This window comes from Nyctereutes procyonoides, unplaced genomic scaffold, assembly GCF_905146905.1.
Source record: "Nyctereutes procyonoides isolate TBG_1078 unplaced genomic scaffold, NYPRO_anot_genome, whole genome shotgun sequence".
Taxonomy (NCBI): domain Eukaryota; kingdom Metazoa; phylum Chordata; class Mammalia; order Carnivora; family Canidae; genus Nyctereutes; species Nyctereutes procyonoides.
In genome coordinates this window covers 41466366-41481834 of record NW_026575043.1, presented here as the reverse complement: position 1 = coordinate 41481834, position 15469 = coordinate 41466366, and the positions used below count along the sequence as shown (strand labels likewise).

At 63.2% G+C, this 15469-nt stretch overlaps 2 protein-coding genes across 6 annotated transcripts; one reads left to right on the top strand and one right to left on the bottom strand.

Moving 5' to 3' along the window:
- Positions 1-5210: 5210 nt before the first annotated feature.
- Positions 5211-10693, top strand: GAS2L1 (growth arrest specific 2 like 1). Of its 5 annotated transcripts, none has more exons than XM_055323347.1 (7): positions 5211-5319; positions 5745-5873; positions 6056-6905; positions 8273-8380; positions 8476-8572; positions 8664-8835; positions 9364-10693. In XM_055323347.1, exons 3-7 carry the CDS (start codon positions 6162-6164, stop codon positions 10397-10399), a joined length of 2157 nt encoding a protein of 718 aa, XP_055179322.1. In that variant the 5' UTR covers positions 5211-5319; positions 5745-5873; positions 6056-6161; the 3' UTR covers positions 10400-10693. The 5 variants fall into 5 exon arrangements, with proteins under 5 accessions (XP_055179322.1, XP_055179320.1, XP_055179324.1 ...); XM_055323345.1 differs by having other exon boundaries at positions 5745-5942; XM_055323349.1 differs by lacking the exon at positions 5745-5873 and having other exon boundaries at positions 6254-6905.
- Positions 10694-10847: 154 nt separating this feature from the next.
- Positions 10848-13452, bottom strand: RASL10A (RAS like family 10 member A). Its single transcript, XM_055322869.1, has 3 exons — positions 12912-13452; positions 11742-11866; positions 10848-11492 (listed from the first exon to the last, which is right to left on the bottom strand). The coding sequence occupies exons 1-3, from the start codon at positions 13128-13130 to the stop codon at positions 11225-11227; spliced, it is 612 nt and encodes a 203-aa protein (XP_055178844.1). The 5' UTR covers positions 13131-13452; the 3' UTR covers positions 10848-11224.
- Positions 13453-15469: the final 2017 nt, after the last annotated feature.

Below are 15469 nucleotides of genomic sequence, written 5' to 3'. Positions count from 1 at the left end.
TGTTGGCCCAACCCTCCCACACGCTCTCTTCAAAGTACAAAATAGGGCGCCTGGGTGGCTCAGCGGTTGAGCTTCTGCTTTGGCTCAGGTCGCGATCCGGGGTCCTGGGATTAAGTCTTGCATCAGGCTCCCCTACAGGGAGCCTGCTTCTCCCTCTGCCTGTGTCTCTGCCTCTCTCTCTCTCTGTATCTCTCATGAATAAGTAAATAAAATCTTAAAAAAAAAAAAAAAGTACTGGGATCCCTGGGTGGCGCAGCGGTTTAGCGCCTGCCTTTGACCCAGGGCGCGATCCTGGAGACCTGGGATCGAATCCCACGTCAGGCTCCCGGTGCGTGGAACCTGCTTCTCCCTCTGCCTATGTCTCTGCCTCTCTCTCTCTCTCTCTCTCTCTGTGACTATCATAAAAAATAAATAAAAAAGTACAAAATAAATCACCAGCGCCTCCCACTTCTAGCCTGGCTCCCCACTTCCCTCGGCCTCTCCAGCCCTAGCCCCACAGAGGCCCGAGTGACTTCTTGACACCTTAGTCACTGCAATTCTCAAAACTGTCCCGGGGCTTCCTCCACACTTGCCACGACCCGCAAGGCCCTACTTGCTCTGGCCCCACAGGCCCCCGTGACCTCAGCCGCCCCGTCAGCCTTGCTCACTGCAGCCCAGTCACACAGGCCAGTGCTGCTCCTCCAAGGGGCCCGGGAGGCTCCCGCCTCAGCCTTGGCAGGTGTCCGAGGCATCAGAGCCGGGGTGCACACCCTGAGGCCCAAACCTAAGCAGCACATCAGGGCTCTTGCATGGTGCCAGGCCTGCCTCACCACTTGTACTTCCTGAGAAGTCTTTGAGGTAGGCGTCTACCCGCCTCCCACCCCATCTCCGGGGAGGTAAGGGCAGCCTCCCCGCGGAGGCTGTGCTCCCCACAGAGGGACAGGCCCGGGGCTCTGGCAGCAGTGCTCAGCAGTGCCGAGGGATGACAGGCCACTCTCGCTGGGAGCTGCTGCATTACTTGGCTCCTGCCTGGAGCTTGAGGCTGCCCCGGGAGTAGCCTGTGTCCCTGCCCAGAGAGGGGCTCGTCACCAGCACTAGACAGTCCCGCAAGAGGTGTTTATGTCCTAGGTGCCGAGGCCTGGGGTGGAAGCATGTATGCCAGAAGGCCCGATTTCTCTCCGCCAAAAGAAATGTCTGGACTGACTGCCCTCAGAGGACCTGAGGCAGCGTGAGTTCCACGGCCTATCTCAAAGGGCTGCATGAAGCTGGTCGGTGCCCCTGGAGGTGGACGGGGAGGAGGGGGAGGAGGGGGAGGAGGGGGAGGAGGGGGAGGAGGGGACCCGGCAGCCAGGAGCAGGAGCAGGAGCAGTAGAAGGGAGAAGTCGGAGAAGAAGTCGCGCTTACTTTCCACACCCTGGTCCAAACTCTCCAAGAGCTCTGGGTCGGTCACACTGAGAAAAACAATTTCCATCATGGCCTCGTGGTCCCACAATGCTACAAGCTAGAGTCCTGGGCAAAGGCCGTGGAGTCCACGCCGAGACGGATCTGAGCCCTCCCTACACACGAACAGTCGGCAGGGAGTGGCTCACCTGCTCCATGGGAAGGAACGTGGGGCCAAGGACCGTGCAGTGGCCGCTGCAACCGGGAGCCAAGTCCCCAGACACCCAGACAGCAGGGCCAACCGCTGGCTCTTGAGGCCGAGCTGCCAGGCACAGGCCAAGCCACAAGCGGTGGGAGGGAGGCAGGCTGGAAAGCAGGCCCTCTTGGGCTTCCTGGTTTGGGTCCCTCTAGCGGAGGGCACAGGAGGCAGCTCGGGAAGCTTAGGGTCACTTGTCCCACAGCCGAGGCAGGAGCAAGCAGTTGTCATGGTTGGACTCACACTGGAACAGAGGAGCCTCAAGACCCCTGCGGGTCACCCACTCAACCAGGGCTGTGCCCATAGGCTCAGTCTAACCCGGCTGCCCTGTACTTGGGCCGAGTCCCGCCCAGAAGGGCTTTACCTGAATACTCCATGGCCATCATCTGACCTCCACCTGCAAGCACCCGGTTCCCTGGCACCCAGCCATGCAGGCAAGAAATCTGGCCATGTGCCCCCTGGCCATGGGCAAGACCATGCCTGCACTGGAGGCACAGCATCCTGTACACCGAGGTGCCCTCTGGGGCTGTGGGAATGGGTTCAGGACAACCATAGCCCAAACCTTCTGTCCCTCCAGCAGTTTCTGAACTTCCCTTGGTCCTGCAAGGAACAGGAGAGGTCACCATACAACGGAGGAGGTCAAAGCTGAGGCCCTCCACGGCCTGGGCCAGGAGTCTGGCCATACCAGTCAACCCTCCACCTGCCACCTGTCCTGTAATCAGAATGTCGGAGCCCGTGGTCTGGAGTGGGCCTCTGTGATGGCAGGCCACAGCCCCTTGTGCCCTCTTCCTCAGAGGAATAGTAGACACCTGTCCCGACTGCTAACTAATACCATTTTCACAACTCTATGATGCGACTGCTACTGTTGTCCCACTTCACACATAGTACAACTGAGGCACAGATAACTTAACCATCTCATCCAATGACCAAGAGCATAGCCTGGGTTCAATCTAACCTCTCTTATGTCTAGAGCCCTGTAGTTCAGCAAGGTAGATATAAGCAGGAATCAAATTCCTGCAGCTGCTGACCACACACATCCCTTGCCCTTTCTGGGCCTCAGTGTCCCCAAATGGTAAAATGAGAACACAGAAGGCCATCATACCTCATAGGATTATTTTGAAGACTAAATTACTTTGTCTCCACACCTTGTTCTTTTTTTTTTTTATATATATATAAAGATTTTATTTACTTACTCATGAGACACAGAGAGAGAGAGAGAGAGACAGAGACACAGGCAGAGGGAGGAGCAGGCTCCATGCAGGGAGCCCGACGTGGGACTCGATTCCGGGTCTTCAGGATCACACCCTGGGCCCAAGGCAGCGCTAAACAGCTGAGCCACCCGGGCTGCCCAGACACCTTGTTCTTTCCCCTGAAACCTGAGTTCCCTTGCCACATCTCCAGCAGCCCCCTTCTCCCCAGGAAACAGCAGTCCCAGATCTGAGTCATTCTTTTTTTTTTTTTTAAAGATTATTTATTTATTTATTCATGAGAGACAGAGACACAGGCAGAGACCCAGGCAGAGGGAGAAGCAGGCTCCATGCAGGGAGCCCGATGTGGGACTCAATCTGGGGTCTCCAGGATCACTCCCTGGGCCGAAGGTGGTGCTAAACTGCTGAGCCACCCAGGGATCCCCGATCTGAGTCATTCTTGACTTTGTTCTCACATTCACACCCAATTCACCAGCACATCCCATCAGCTCTCCCCTCAAACACAGGCCAGAATCCACCATCCTCCACCATCCCCACTGGCACCACCTGGTCTCCTCTGGGGTTCCTGCCCTGCCCGCCACAGCAACCACAGGGAACCTGGTAAGACCTAAGGTCATCCCTCTCCCTTGCTCTAAATCCCTCCATGGCTCCCATGTCCCTCCGAAGAGGCAGGCCCACAAAGCCCTACTCCTTCTGCCCCCAATCTCTCTATCCTTATCCCTCCATCCATCCCAGTCTCACAGGCCTCCTTACTCTTTCTTGACCACACCAACCACATGCTGACCTCAGGGCCTTTACACTGGCTGTTCCCTTTACATGAAATACTCTCCTTCTAGCCATCCACATGTTCCTGCCCTTAGCTCCTTTCCTGACCACTGATTTAAAGCTGCAGGCTCATCCCACCCCACACTCCCAAGCCCTCACCTGGTTCCATCACTCTCTCCCCTAGTCCTCCACCCCTGTTTCAGCCCAGGGGCTGCCTTCCTACCACACTGTGAGCCCCTGAGAGCTGGCTCTGTTTCCTTCCCCACTTTTTGCTCTCAGTTCCCAGTGCCAGAAGAGACCCAGCACACAGTAGGTGCCATGTAAGTGTCAGCCAATACTATTACTAGTTACCAGCCTTCCTCGCTGGTAGGGGTGCTGTAGGGGAGGGTAGATCAGAACCCGTACCACTTGGGTATCTAGGACATGGGCTGTGAGCCCACTGAATACTGAGGGCTCAGATGGTGTATGTGATCAGCCTGGCACCAGAAGGACTAGCACACACAGTAGGTACTCAACAGATGCCCCTGGTCCTCGAATGTGGATATTCCCATAATAGCCATGTTCAAACCCTGACTCCACCAGTTGCTCTCTTGAGCCCTAGTGGGCAAAAGATAGTCCCTCATAGAGGTGACTAGGTGACTAGTTTAGGTCAAGGGCACAGAGCAGGCCTGGCACACAGCAGGCGCTTTAGTAGAGCACTGAGACTTGGCTATTGGTGGTCGTGCTTCCCCCCAGGCGGCCGCCTGGCCTGGGAGGCTGCACCCCGGGCCAGGCCCAGCCTCCCGGCCCTGCCAGCAGCAGGAGGCAGAATTTCCCGCGGATCCCAGCCAGGTCCCTCCTCTGCAGTTTGAAAAGAAACGAGCAGTGATTAACCCTCCCGAGCCAAACTGACCCATTCAGCTTCTAGTCCTCCTTTCCCCTTAATTCTGTGCGCGACCTGGGCAGCCACAGGTGGCTGGGGATGGGCCTCCCCCAAGGGCGGGGGCCAAGGTGTCAGATCCGCAGGTCTTAGCCACCTGCCCACCCCGCTGGGCCTCAGCGTCCTCATCACAGAACCGGGCTCCCCAAACCTCAAGGTTAAAGACGAGCATTCAGCGAGGAGTGGCCCGTCCGGTGGGCCTAACAGGCCATCTCCCCCTCCCCCAGGCCCGCACTGCAGGTCGGAAGCTCGCACCCGAGTCACGCGGGCCTCCTTTATCTGCCCTAGGACGGTTCGCTCCAGACGGAGGTGACTCTGCAGCCCGGGGCCCTATCGCTTCCTGAGTCTTCTGGGGATCAGGCCGGGCGGCCTTCCCGAAGGAGCAGCTATCCGGGCAGGGGGTGCAATTAAAAGCGCCCAAAGCTCTCCCCAAGAGACCAGGGAGGTTTGGAAGGAGCCTCAGGGGCGGGCCGGGCGGGGAGGGCGCGTCGGGGCCGACGGGGTCGCCCGGGGGCCCCAGACCCGCCCCACCCCGCGGGGACGCCCAGTCCCTCCCTCCGTCCGCCCGGCCGGCCCGGGAACGGCGCTGCCCCTTTAAGAGCGCGCGGCCCCGCCCGCCCCCTCCGGCCGGATCCGAATTCCAGGGAGGCGGGGCGGAGACGGCGGGCGGAGACGGCGGGCGGGCGGGCGGGCGGGGCGGAGGCCTGAGCCGCGGGGCCGGATCGCCGGGCTCGGGCGGCGCCTCCCTGCGGCGGCGCGGCCCCGCTCGGCCCCGCCGCGGCGATGCTCCCCGAGGCCGCAGGATGAGCCAGGTGAGCGCGGGACCCCAGCCCCCCTGCCTGGCGCGCACCCCCGGGCCCCGGCCGCCGCGGCCTCCGCTCTCCGGGCTGTGTGACCCCGGGCGGCCCCGCACCCTCTCTGGGCCGGAGTCCCGGGCCCGCCCGAGGCCCCTGCGAGCCCCGGCCCGCGGGCGCCCGGCCTGCGGCGCCGAGGAGGCTCCGCGGAGGAGGCGGGGCCTGGCTCCGGCCCGCGGGCTGCCCGAGGCTCTGGGATCCGCAGCGCCGCTCCGTCGGCCTGGCTTTGCCTCCCGCTGCTCCGCGACCTTGAGCGAGCGCTTACCCTCCTGCGCCTCAGTTTCCTCATCTGTTAAATGGCACTTATGTCACCGACACTCCGCCTTGGGCAGGGCCATTGTGGCTACTGTTACTGCTATTATGTCGTTGTTGTAATGACACAGCCCTTAGGGAAGGGGAGCGGAGGGAGCACCCAGGAGCTTCGCGGAGGAGGTGGGCCGGGCACCAGCCCTGAGCGATGGAGCTAACCGTTCCTGCCGCGGGGACCCGGATTCCTGGCCCCGCGGCCCACTGTGAGTCCGCAGCTCTGGGCCGCATCTCCAGGGCTCCGCTCTTCACCTGCCACATGGGGCAGTGAGGATGTGCGTGCCTGGGAGGGAGGGAGGACTCAGCCAAGTGGCCCGTCGCCCACCCCTCTCCCAGAGGGAACTAGCGAACACTTACACTGAGTCCTTCCTACAAATTATCTCACTAGGTCCTGCGAGGAAGGTACTATTATTGCACCCATTTCACAGACGAGGGAACTGAGGTTCGGTGAAGTTCCCCACAGCCAGCACGCAAAAGCAGGCACCTGGCCTGAGATGACAGGCGACCTGCAGGTGGTCAGCGGCCTGGTCTGTACCGATCACTTCCTGGGTCCTCACCGCAATCCTGTGTCCCTGCCCACCCACAGTGACTTGGCTGGCCCGGGCATGGCGGACCCAGTAGCGGGCATCGCGGGCTCGGCCGCCAAGAGCGTGCGGCCATTCCGCTCAAGTGAGGCCTACGTGGAGGCCATGAAAGAGGACCTGGCCGAGTGGCTGAACGCCTTGTATGGCCTGGGTCTGCCCAGTGGTGGTGATGGCTTCCTGATGGGGCTGGCCACGGGCACCACCCTGTGCCAACATGCCAATGCTGTCACCGAGGCCGCCCGCGCTTTGGCTGCTGACCGCCCGGCCCGCGGCGTGGCCTTCCAGGCGCACAGCGTGGCACCTGGCTCTTTCATGGCCCGCGACAACGTGGCCACTTTCATCGGCTGGTGCCGAACAGAGCTGGGTGTGCCTGAAGTGCTCATGTTTGAGACCGAGGACCTGGTGCTTCGAAAGAACGAGAAAAGCGTGGTGCTGTGCCTGCTGGAGGTGGCGAGGCGTGGGGCCCGCCTTGGCCTGCTCGCCCCTCGCCTCGTGCAGTTTGAACAGGAGATTGAGCGGGAGCTACGCGCTGCACCCCCGGCGCCCAATGCACCCACAGTGGAAGAGGGCACCACCGAAACTACCACTGCAGCAGGGGCTCCCTCCCGCAGCCCCCGCATGACACCCAGTGACCTGCGCAACCTCGATGAGCTGGTGAGTCCGCCAATGAGTGCGTGCGCCCACCGCACTGCTTATGCCCTGCCCCCACTGTGTGCCGGGGATGGAACAGCCTGCCCCATGGAGTGTGCCTATGTTGAGCATCAAGTGTATACCTGGCCCCAGAGAGATAAGCGGACCCAGAGAGGGAGAGGTGCTGGGTGAGGTCACAGGGCCCAGCTGGGCCTGGGAGAAAATCTGAGCTCCCCTGCATGATCTCCCCACTTCTTTTAAGGGCTATGCGTGCAGACAAGTGCTGTATACTCCTTCATCCAGGGGGCCGCATGATTTGGCCCCTTCTGTATCGAGTGCTAGACGGCTGCATCCACGACATCGCGGAGCTCGAGGTTGGGTGGGTGCCGGTGACGCTTGGCTCTGAGCAAGGTGCCTGGCACACAGGCTCTCCATGAGTGCCTAGGGAAGCTCCCAAGGGCTCTACAGGCCCACCCACTCCCCAGGGCTCTGCACATATCACTTATCTGGGAAGCCAGGCCCAGAGCTGCTGGCTGCTGCTGCTAGGAGCCAGAAGTCCTCTTAAGAGGACAGGATTAGCTCGACTGTGAGCAAAGAAGGTGCCAGACCGGGCCCCCAGCTCCCTCCTCCTTTTCCCAGGACCTAGGTATTCCTGACACCCCCGCAGCCTGGCCAAGAGTTTCCTTCTTATCAGGAGGTTAGGACCATGATGTGCCTATCTCGGGGGTGGGGGGTAGCTGGATGGCCATGGGCAGAGGCTGCCACCCCACCCCTGTCTTGGGCCAGGGTCACCCGAGACTCCACCTGCTGCTCATTTCCTCTGGCTCCACTGTGGGCTGGGAGGCGGGCAGGGCTGCCCACATAGCCAGCCTGGCAGCTCCTGGCCTGGGGGCGGGGGCCATGTGGGCAGATGTGTGCTCGCTGGGCTTGCAGCCTGTGTGTACATATTGGGGTAGTGTGTGTGTGCATCCTACGTGTCCCTGGCACCAATGTGGTGTGGGTCCCCTGCACCCGTGTCCCATGGCCTGCCTCCTCCCAGGACCTGGCCTCCCTGTGGGCCTCAGCTTTTGTCTGTGAAGTAGGTGAAGGGGGAATGAGGACAGGTTCCAGACTCAGGGGCTGGAGGGATGTGCTTTGCTGGGGTCCCAAGCCCTGGCCGGACCACAGCGCCACCACCCTTTCCTGGTCAGCTCCCTGACCTCTAATAGCCAAAGAGGAAGGGGAGCTGCTGAAAGGTCAAATGTTGAGCCTGCACCCAAGTCTGGGGCAAGCTAATCTGTGTCCCCTCTGCCCGGAAGGACCTGCTTCCTCCTCAGCCTGGAGCTGCTGACATCAGGCCCCAGGAGGAGGGACTTGATCCCTGACCTCCAGCCTCTCCTCTCTGGCCTCAGGTGAGGGAGATCTTGGGCTACTGCACCTGCCCAGACCAGTTTCCCATGATCAAAGTCTCGGAGGGGAAGTACCGCGTGGGAGACTCCAGTCTCCTCATCTTTGTGCGGGTAAGAGCTGGGGGCTGCCCTGCAGGCAGCAGCCCACAGTGGGCGACCTGGCCCACCGGACCGGCTGTGACTCGCCCCACGCTGGGCTCCCACAGGTGCTGAGGAGCCACGTGATGGTGCGCGTGGGTGGTGGCTGGGACACTCTGGAGCACTATCTGGACAAGCATGATCCCTGCCGCTGCTCCTCCTCAGGTCAGTACCCGTGGCAGGGGGGCGGGCGGGCAGGGCACGCCTGTGTCCGTGGCACCACCCTTCACCTGCCACCTGTTCTCTCACCCTGCAGCCCACCGCCCGCCCCAGCCCAGGGCGCGTGCCTTCTCCCCGCAGAGGGTGTCGCCCACCCCCAGCCCCCGTGCTGGCAGCCCAGCCCCTGGGGGCGAGCGGCGGAGTTCCCGCCAGGAAGTGACGCCCATTAGCTTACGGGGCTCAAAGGAGGGGACTGAGACGCCCCTCAGGTGAGAGGCAGGAGGACCTGGGGGTGAAGGGTCTAGAGGGTGGGGGTGGGGGGCGTCCGCCCTGGCCTGGATGACGAAGGAGCCTGTGCTCCAGAGTGACTCACACCCTGGGAAAAGTTCCCGTGGGTGGGGGCAGGCCTGGCTTCCTATCTCCATGACAACCCAAGCAACCGAACAACACAGCTGGGGCAGGCCCTGAGGGCTGGGCAGCTGCCAGTCCTCCCCGCTTCCCTCTGGCCTGCCCAGGAAGCTGGAGGCCTGGGAGGGGGAGCTCGGAGCCGGCTCCTTCCGCTGCCTTGGGGGGGGGGGTGCCCTGGCTGACGGAAGCTGCAGCCGAGTCCTGCACTTCTCTCTGGAAGTCCCCAGGACTGACCAGAGCCCTTGACGGTCCCCACCACCAGCACCCACCACCACCACAGGTGTCTTCCCCGCCCCCGACCGCTTGGCTGCTTGTTCCTTCCTCTCGCTGCCCCTGCAGCCTGCCGTCCTGGCTCGAGTTGTCCCATCTCTGTCGTTCCCCTGCCCCAGGGCCCGGGACCAGCTGCCACCGCACCCCCGCTCCCGCCGCCACTCCGGGGACAGCGACTCCTCCGCCTCCTCAGCCCAGAGCGGCCCCCTGGGTGTCCGTAGTGAAGATTCAGGCACTGGTTCCCGGAGGGAGCGGCCCAGCCGGCGGTTGACCACAGGCACCCCGGCCTCGCCAAGACGGCCCCCCGCCCCCCGCAGCCAGTCCCGAGACCGACTGGATCGGGGGCGGCCCCGCGGGGCCCCCGCAGGCAGGGGAGCCCAGCTGTCGGCCCCCAGCCCTGCCCGGCGGGCCCGGAGCCAGAGCCGCGAGGAGCAGGCCGTGCTGCTGGTGCGCAGGGACCGAGACGGCCAGCACTCCTGGGTGCCCCGGGCCAGGGTCAGTGGGGGCTCAGGCAGGAGCAGTCCCCAGACCCCCCGGGCTCGCAGCCCTGCGGCCCCCCGGCTTCTCCGGGTCTCCAGCCCCAGTCCCGAGTTGGGCACCACACCGGCCAGTGTTTTCCGCACCCCCTTGCAGCTTGACCCGAAGCAGGAGCAGCAACTGTTCCAGCGCTTGGAAGAGGAGTTCTTGGCCAATGCCCGAGCCCTTGAGGCTGCTGCTGGTGGGACGCCCCCTGGACCAGCCTCTGACCCAGCTCGGGCCCCAGACCCTCCGGCTCCTGACTCGGCCTACTGTTCCTCCAGCTCCTCCTCTTCATCCCTCAGTGTCCTGGGTGGCAAGGGTGGCCAACCCGGGGACTCTGGCCGGATGGCCAATGGGCTGCCTGGGCCCCGAGGCCCGGCCCTGTCCAGCTCTTCCGATGAAGGCAGCCCCTGCCCTGGTGTGGGGGGCCTGCCAGAGGCACCTGGGAGCCTGCTGGCCGGCCTGGAGCTCCCAAGGACCTGGGCACGGGGCCGGATAGACACACAGCCAGACCGAAAACCCTCACGCATCCCCACACCGCGGGGCCCTCGCCGCCCATCTGGATCCACAGAGCCTGGGTCCTGGCATGCCCTGCACTCAGCGAGCCCAAGGGCAGAGCCGGATTCCTGGATGTGATGAACCAGCCCAGCTGCTCCCAGGCCCCCTTACTTCCCTTCCTTTTCCTTTGTGGCCTTAACCCCTCTGCATCAGGGAGCCCCCCCACCCCTGCCTCTTGGGTACCAGACCTCATGGGACCAGACCCCTTGGGACCACATGGCACAATGGGACCTCTGTTGTACATTCCGGTTGGGGGATGAGCGTTGCTATTTAATTACTAATATTATTGAATGCCTTAGAGGAGGCCAATGAGGACCCCTCCTGAGGTCCTGTGGCCCTGCAGAGCCTGACAGTAAAGTATTGTTCCAGCCACTTGTGTCCGTTTCTTGGGGCCATCACACCTTTTGGGGGGCCCTTATTACATGGCGGGATTCTGGCATTAACTGCCTGGGAGCAACGCCCGACGGCTCCAAGCTCTGGGGCTTCTGACCACACTGTGAACCCAAGAAACTCACCAAGAGGTGCGTGCGAATTGTTCTCCCCCTTTATTACCTCCTGAGAGGAGGTGACTTAAGAGTTTGTCCAGTGAAGCCGCAGGAGCCACCTGACAGCTTCCAGTCATGGCCAAGTCCCTTCCATCCAATGGAAGTGTAACCCCATGAGGTCCCAGAAACGCCTGCTCCAGCCGGATGCAGCTTGGGGCCTGGCTGGGTCCACTGAGGCTCAGAGAGAGTCCTGTCGCCCAGGAGACTGAGTGGGCGGCTTCCTCGTCCCATCAGGGAGGAGGCTGTGTCCTGCCCAATCCGAGACAAGTTGGGCAGCTTCGTCCAATCCAGGTACCCGGTTGTTCCAATCAAGCTGGGCCCCTCCCGCCGCCGGCCTCGGCGTCGCGGTCCAGTTCAGTCACATGAGGCTGCAGCGGGCCGGGTGCAGCGCCCCCTGCAGGCGCAGGGCCGGGTGCGCAGGGCGCGCGCGCACCAAAGCGCAGCGCAGCAGCTCGCGGAAGAGACGCAGCACGTGCCAGTTGTACTTGGCGGAGCACTCGAGGTAGCCGCAGCGCCAGCCCCTGCGCACCAGCGCGGCCAGCGCGCGCCGAGGCCCGAAGCGCAGCCGCTGCCGGTCCCTCTTGTTGCCGACCACCAGGATGGGAGCCTCGGGGGCGCCCGCCGGCCTGCGGGCCAGATGGGGAGGAGGGCTGCCGTGCCGAGCGCCCCACGGCCGGACACTCCGCCCTCCGTGGGGCTGGTCACTCCTGTGGCCAGAGTCCCAGGAAACGCCGGACCTCTGTGGTCCAGGGACCAAGGCCGGCCAGGCCCGGGGAAGAAGAACCCACCCACTCCCCTCGGGCCAAGGCCCGGCCAGTCTGGCCAAAGCCCCACCCCCCGCCTTGGCCCATGCACACCTGCAGCCGCGGCCCCACCTGGTCTCCGAGATGCGCTGCCGTAGCGCCTTCACGTAGTCGAAGCTGTCCGGGCTGCAGATGTCGTAGACGAGCACGAAGGCGTCCGTGTCCTGCAAGCTCCAGTCCTTGGAGTCCGGCCACTCCTGGGGCGGGAGGCCAGAGTTTGCCAGAGACCCTTTCTCACCCTCCGAGCCTCTGAAGGGTCTCGACGCTAAACCCACAGTTCATCCTCAGGCCTCGGCCCCTGTGTGCCATCTCCCCTGAGCGCCCCCGGCCCCACTGTCCTCACGGTGGCCAGGTAACAATTTGTAACCGGTGCCTGAAGCCTGTGTGCTCCCAGCCCTCCTTCACCTTCAGCCTCCCCTCTGCCCACCCCTAGCTTCCTCCTTCCCCCTTCCAAAGCTCACCTGGGGGCAGGCCCCTTCCCTCCCTCCCTGGTTACTACAGCTGCCTCTAGGACTAATGTCAAAGCACTGGACGCCGTTTCTCCAGGCCCTCGGGGACTATTGATTGTGGGCAGCTGTACCCCATAAGCAGGCCTCCCGGCCTCCGGACACTCTGTTCTTTCCACCTGCAAGACGTTTGCCACTTCTTTCAATCAAAACTTCACTCATCCTTCCGGGGTCACCCCAAATGTCACCCCCTCCAGGAAGCCCTGCTTAATCCTGCATCCTCTTTCCTCTTCACCTCTCTGAGCCACCCAGCTCCAAGAATTCAAAGTCTGTCCTGGACTTTGCACAAATTGCTAAAGGAGTCTTTGCCCCCCGTCACAGGCATAAGGGAGCAAAGAATGATCGCCCTAGAACATACACCCCTCTGTCTGGCCCCGTCCTCCCCCACTGAGGCTCTGCTTGGGGCCCCCAAGTGTCCCACGCTCACCCTCAGGGAGGCACAACCGTGCCCGCCATGCACTGATCCAGAACCACCAGCGGAGGCAGGCAAATAACACAGGCACTTAGGTGAATGAGAAAAACCCGCTTTTCCAAATCGCTGGGCCTGGGGCCCGATCTTGGGCAACTGCAGGCCGGCAAGGAGAGGGAGACCCACAAACCACCGGGACACGTTCCTCCTTCAACCCAGGAGCGCAGCCGCACCGGGGGCTGGCCGGGCTGATGCGCACGTGTGCACCCAGCACCACCACCACCCCCCGCGCGCTGTCACACGCCCCTGCCCGCCCCTCGCCGCTACCTCCGGTGCCCCGGGGTTGTGACCCGGGCGGGCGCCGTCGCCGTCGCGGATGCTCAGGTCGTAGACCGCGCCGTCGAGCAGCACCGCGGGCCGGTAGAGGCGTGGCCCGTCCGTGGGCCGGTGGCGCTCGGGGTAGTCGCCGAACAGGAACTGGCGGATGATGGCCGTCTTGCCCACGCCCGGGGCGCCCAGCACGGCCACCCGCAGGCTGCCCCCCATGGCCCGCGCGCCCTGCCGCGCCCCGCGCCGGAAAGCCTCATGGGCCAGCCGCGCGCCCAGCGCCCCGCGCGCCCTGCCCCGCGCGCCCCGGCCCCGCGCGCCCCGGCCCCGCGCCCCTCGGCGCCGGGAGAGGCCAGGCCGGAGGGCGGCGAGCGGCGAGCGGCGAGCGGCGAGCGGCGCGGGCAGGTGCGGGGCCGGGAGAGGAGCGGCGCCTCCGCAGCGGCGCCTCCGTCCCGCTGTCGCGCCGTCCCGCTGTCGCTCCGCCGCCGCTCGCCGCCCCAGCCCGCGGAGCCGAGCGAGCGAGCGAGCGAGCGAGCCGAGCCTCCCGGAGGCGGCGATGAGGTAACCGCCGCCCGCCCCTCCCGCCCCTCCCGCCTCCCCCTACCCGCCCGGCCGCTCCTCCCGAGGGGTCGCGGGAAGGTGACTGGGCGCCGGCTCCGGCGACGGACCCAGCCCCTCCCGCCCCGCGCTCCTCTCCTCGGCTCCAAAATAGAAGCCCCCGCCCGCGCCCCCCGCGCCCCCCGCGCCCCCCGCGCCGCCCAGCCCTGCTCCCGCGCTGCAGACAGACCCGCCGGCGGGCTCCGGCCGCTCGGCCGCTCGGGGTCGGATGTGGCCCCGCCGTGTGACCTTGGGCGAGTCGCCGCGCTGCGCTGGCTCCTTTCCTGAGACCCTCCTACGGCTTTACTAGGCTGTTGCCTAGCGGTCACGGAACCTGCAGCCTTATCCCGGGTATCTGCGATTCAGAGAAGAAAGCAGGCGGGAGAGGGGACTCTTCAGGGCTGGGGGGCAGTGGGTGGTGGCCCCTGACGCCCGGCCTGTGGCCCCCCGTGAGGAGCCCTCCCACCGCTGTCCTGTGCACAGAGGTAAATGTCCAGCGTTAAAGAACATCAAATGGATGTCATCCAGGTGGAGCTGGACAGAGTGTGCTGAGTCTGGTACACACTGGGTCACAATCCCCTGTCCCAGCAAGGCTGAAAGATCCAGAAATTCGGTCAACACCGCCTCCGTCACTGCTAAGGCCAAGTTTTGCGCCCAAGCCTCCACCTGTAGCCTCCTTCACAGCCCAAATGCCCCTCTTCCTGGAGTAGGTAAGAAGCTCCACCAGCACTACAGCTGCGCAAAACTGCGTGTGCCGGGTCCTCTGCTTCTCCTGGGCTCCCCCCTGCAGAGGGGAGCTCTCCCACTTCTCCGGCCAGATGCCCAGCTGCTGGGGGAGTGCACAGACACGTCCGTGCTTCTGCCTGCATCTGCCAGGTGTTCCAAGTCTTCAAGCCCAGGGAGAGGGGACTCCGGGTTTCATCTTCCTTTCCTGCCAGAATTCTTTCCCTTCACTTACCTTCCCCACTCCCTTTGTAACATTTCAGGTTTCTGGGTTTTGTGAGCTGCCTCGATTCCCTTGGGGGAACAAAGCTGAGCCTAAATCAGCTAAGCCCCCCTTCCCTTTTGGCATTCAGGAGGGTGCAGGGCTGACATCAGGATAGGCTTCCTTATGCCCCTGGCTGGGACGCACATCTCTGACTGGAGCACCCTGTCTTCTTGCTCCTTGGCAGTAAGCCCACCCTTGGGAGCTAGTTCTGGGTGTCCTTCCTCTGGAAAACCTTCCTTGCTTCACTTTCCAAGAGAGTGCCTTCTTGGGTAAGGCTTCTTCAGGACCAGCAAATGGAGCTCTGTGGGGGGCGGGGGGTGCAGAGGGGCATTTCTGAATCCCAGTTTGCTTTCTCAGGGCATGGTTTGGGAATGATGGAGGACACTCTGGACAGGGAATGTCCTAAAGCTCCTACAAAGCCCTGCAGACCACACGGGGGTGACCCCTTTCCCAGGAAGCGTGTGCATCAGCACCCTAGCAGCAGTCCCCATTTAGCAAGAGCCTGTGAGGTACCACGTCCTGACCCATGGCTGCATTGCATCTTGAGGCCCAGCAATGGGATGCAAAGGTTTGCTTGATGGGCAGCCCTGGTGGCGCAGTGGTTTAGTGCCGCCTGCAGCCCAGGGCCTGATCCTGGAGACCCAGGATAGAGTCCCATGTCAGGCTCTGCATGGAGCCTGCTTCTCCCTCTGCCTGTGTCTCTGCCTCTCTCTCTCTGCCTCTCTCTGTGTGTGTGTGTGTGTCTCTATGAATAAATAAATAAATAACCTTAAAAAAAAAAAGAAAGGTTTGCTTGAGATTGCCCAGCAGGAAGGTGGCAGCATAAGTACTGAAACTCAGGACACTGGGTCAAGTCTGAGTTTCTTAGCAGCCCAATTTTATCTGAGCCCAGGGACGAGACGGCCTTCGGGAGAAAATCAGCTAGAGCCTGTGGCCCTGTGGGGAGGGACTTTGAGGAAGCCCATGTCATCCG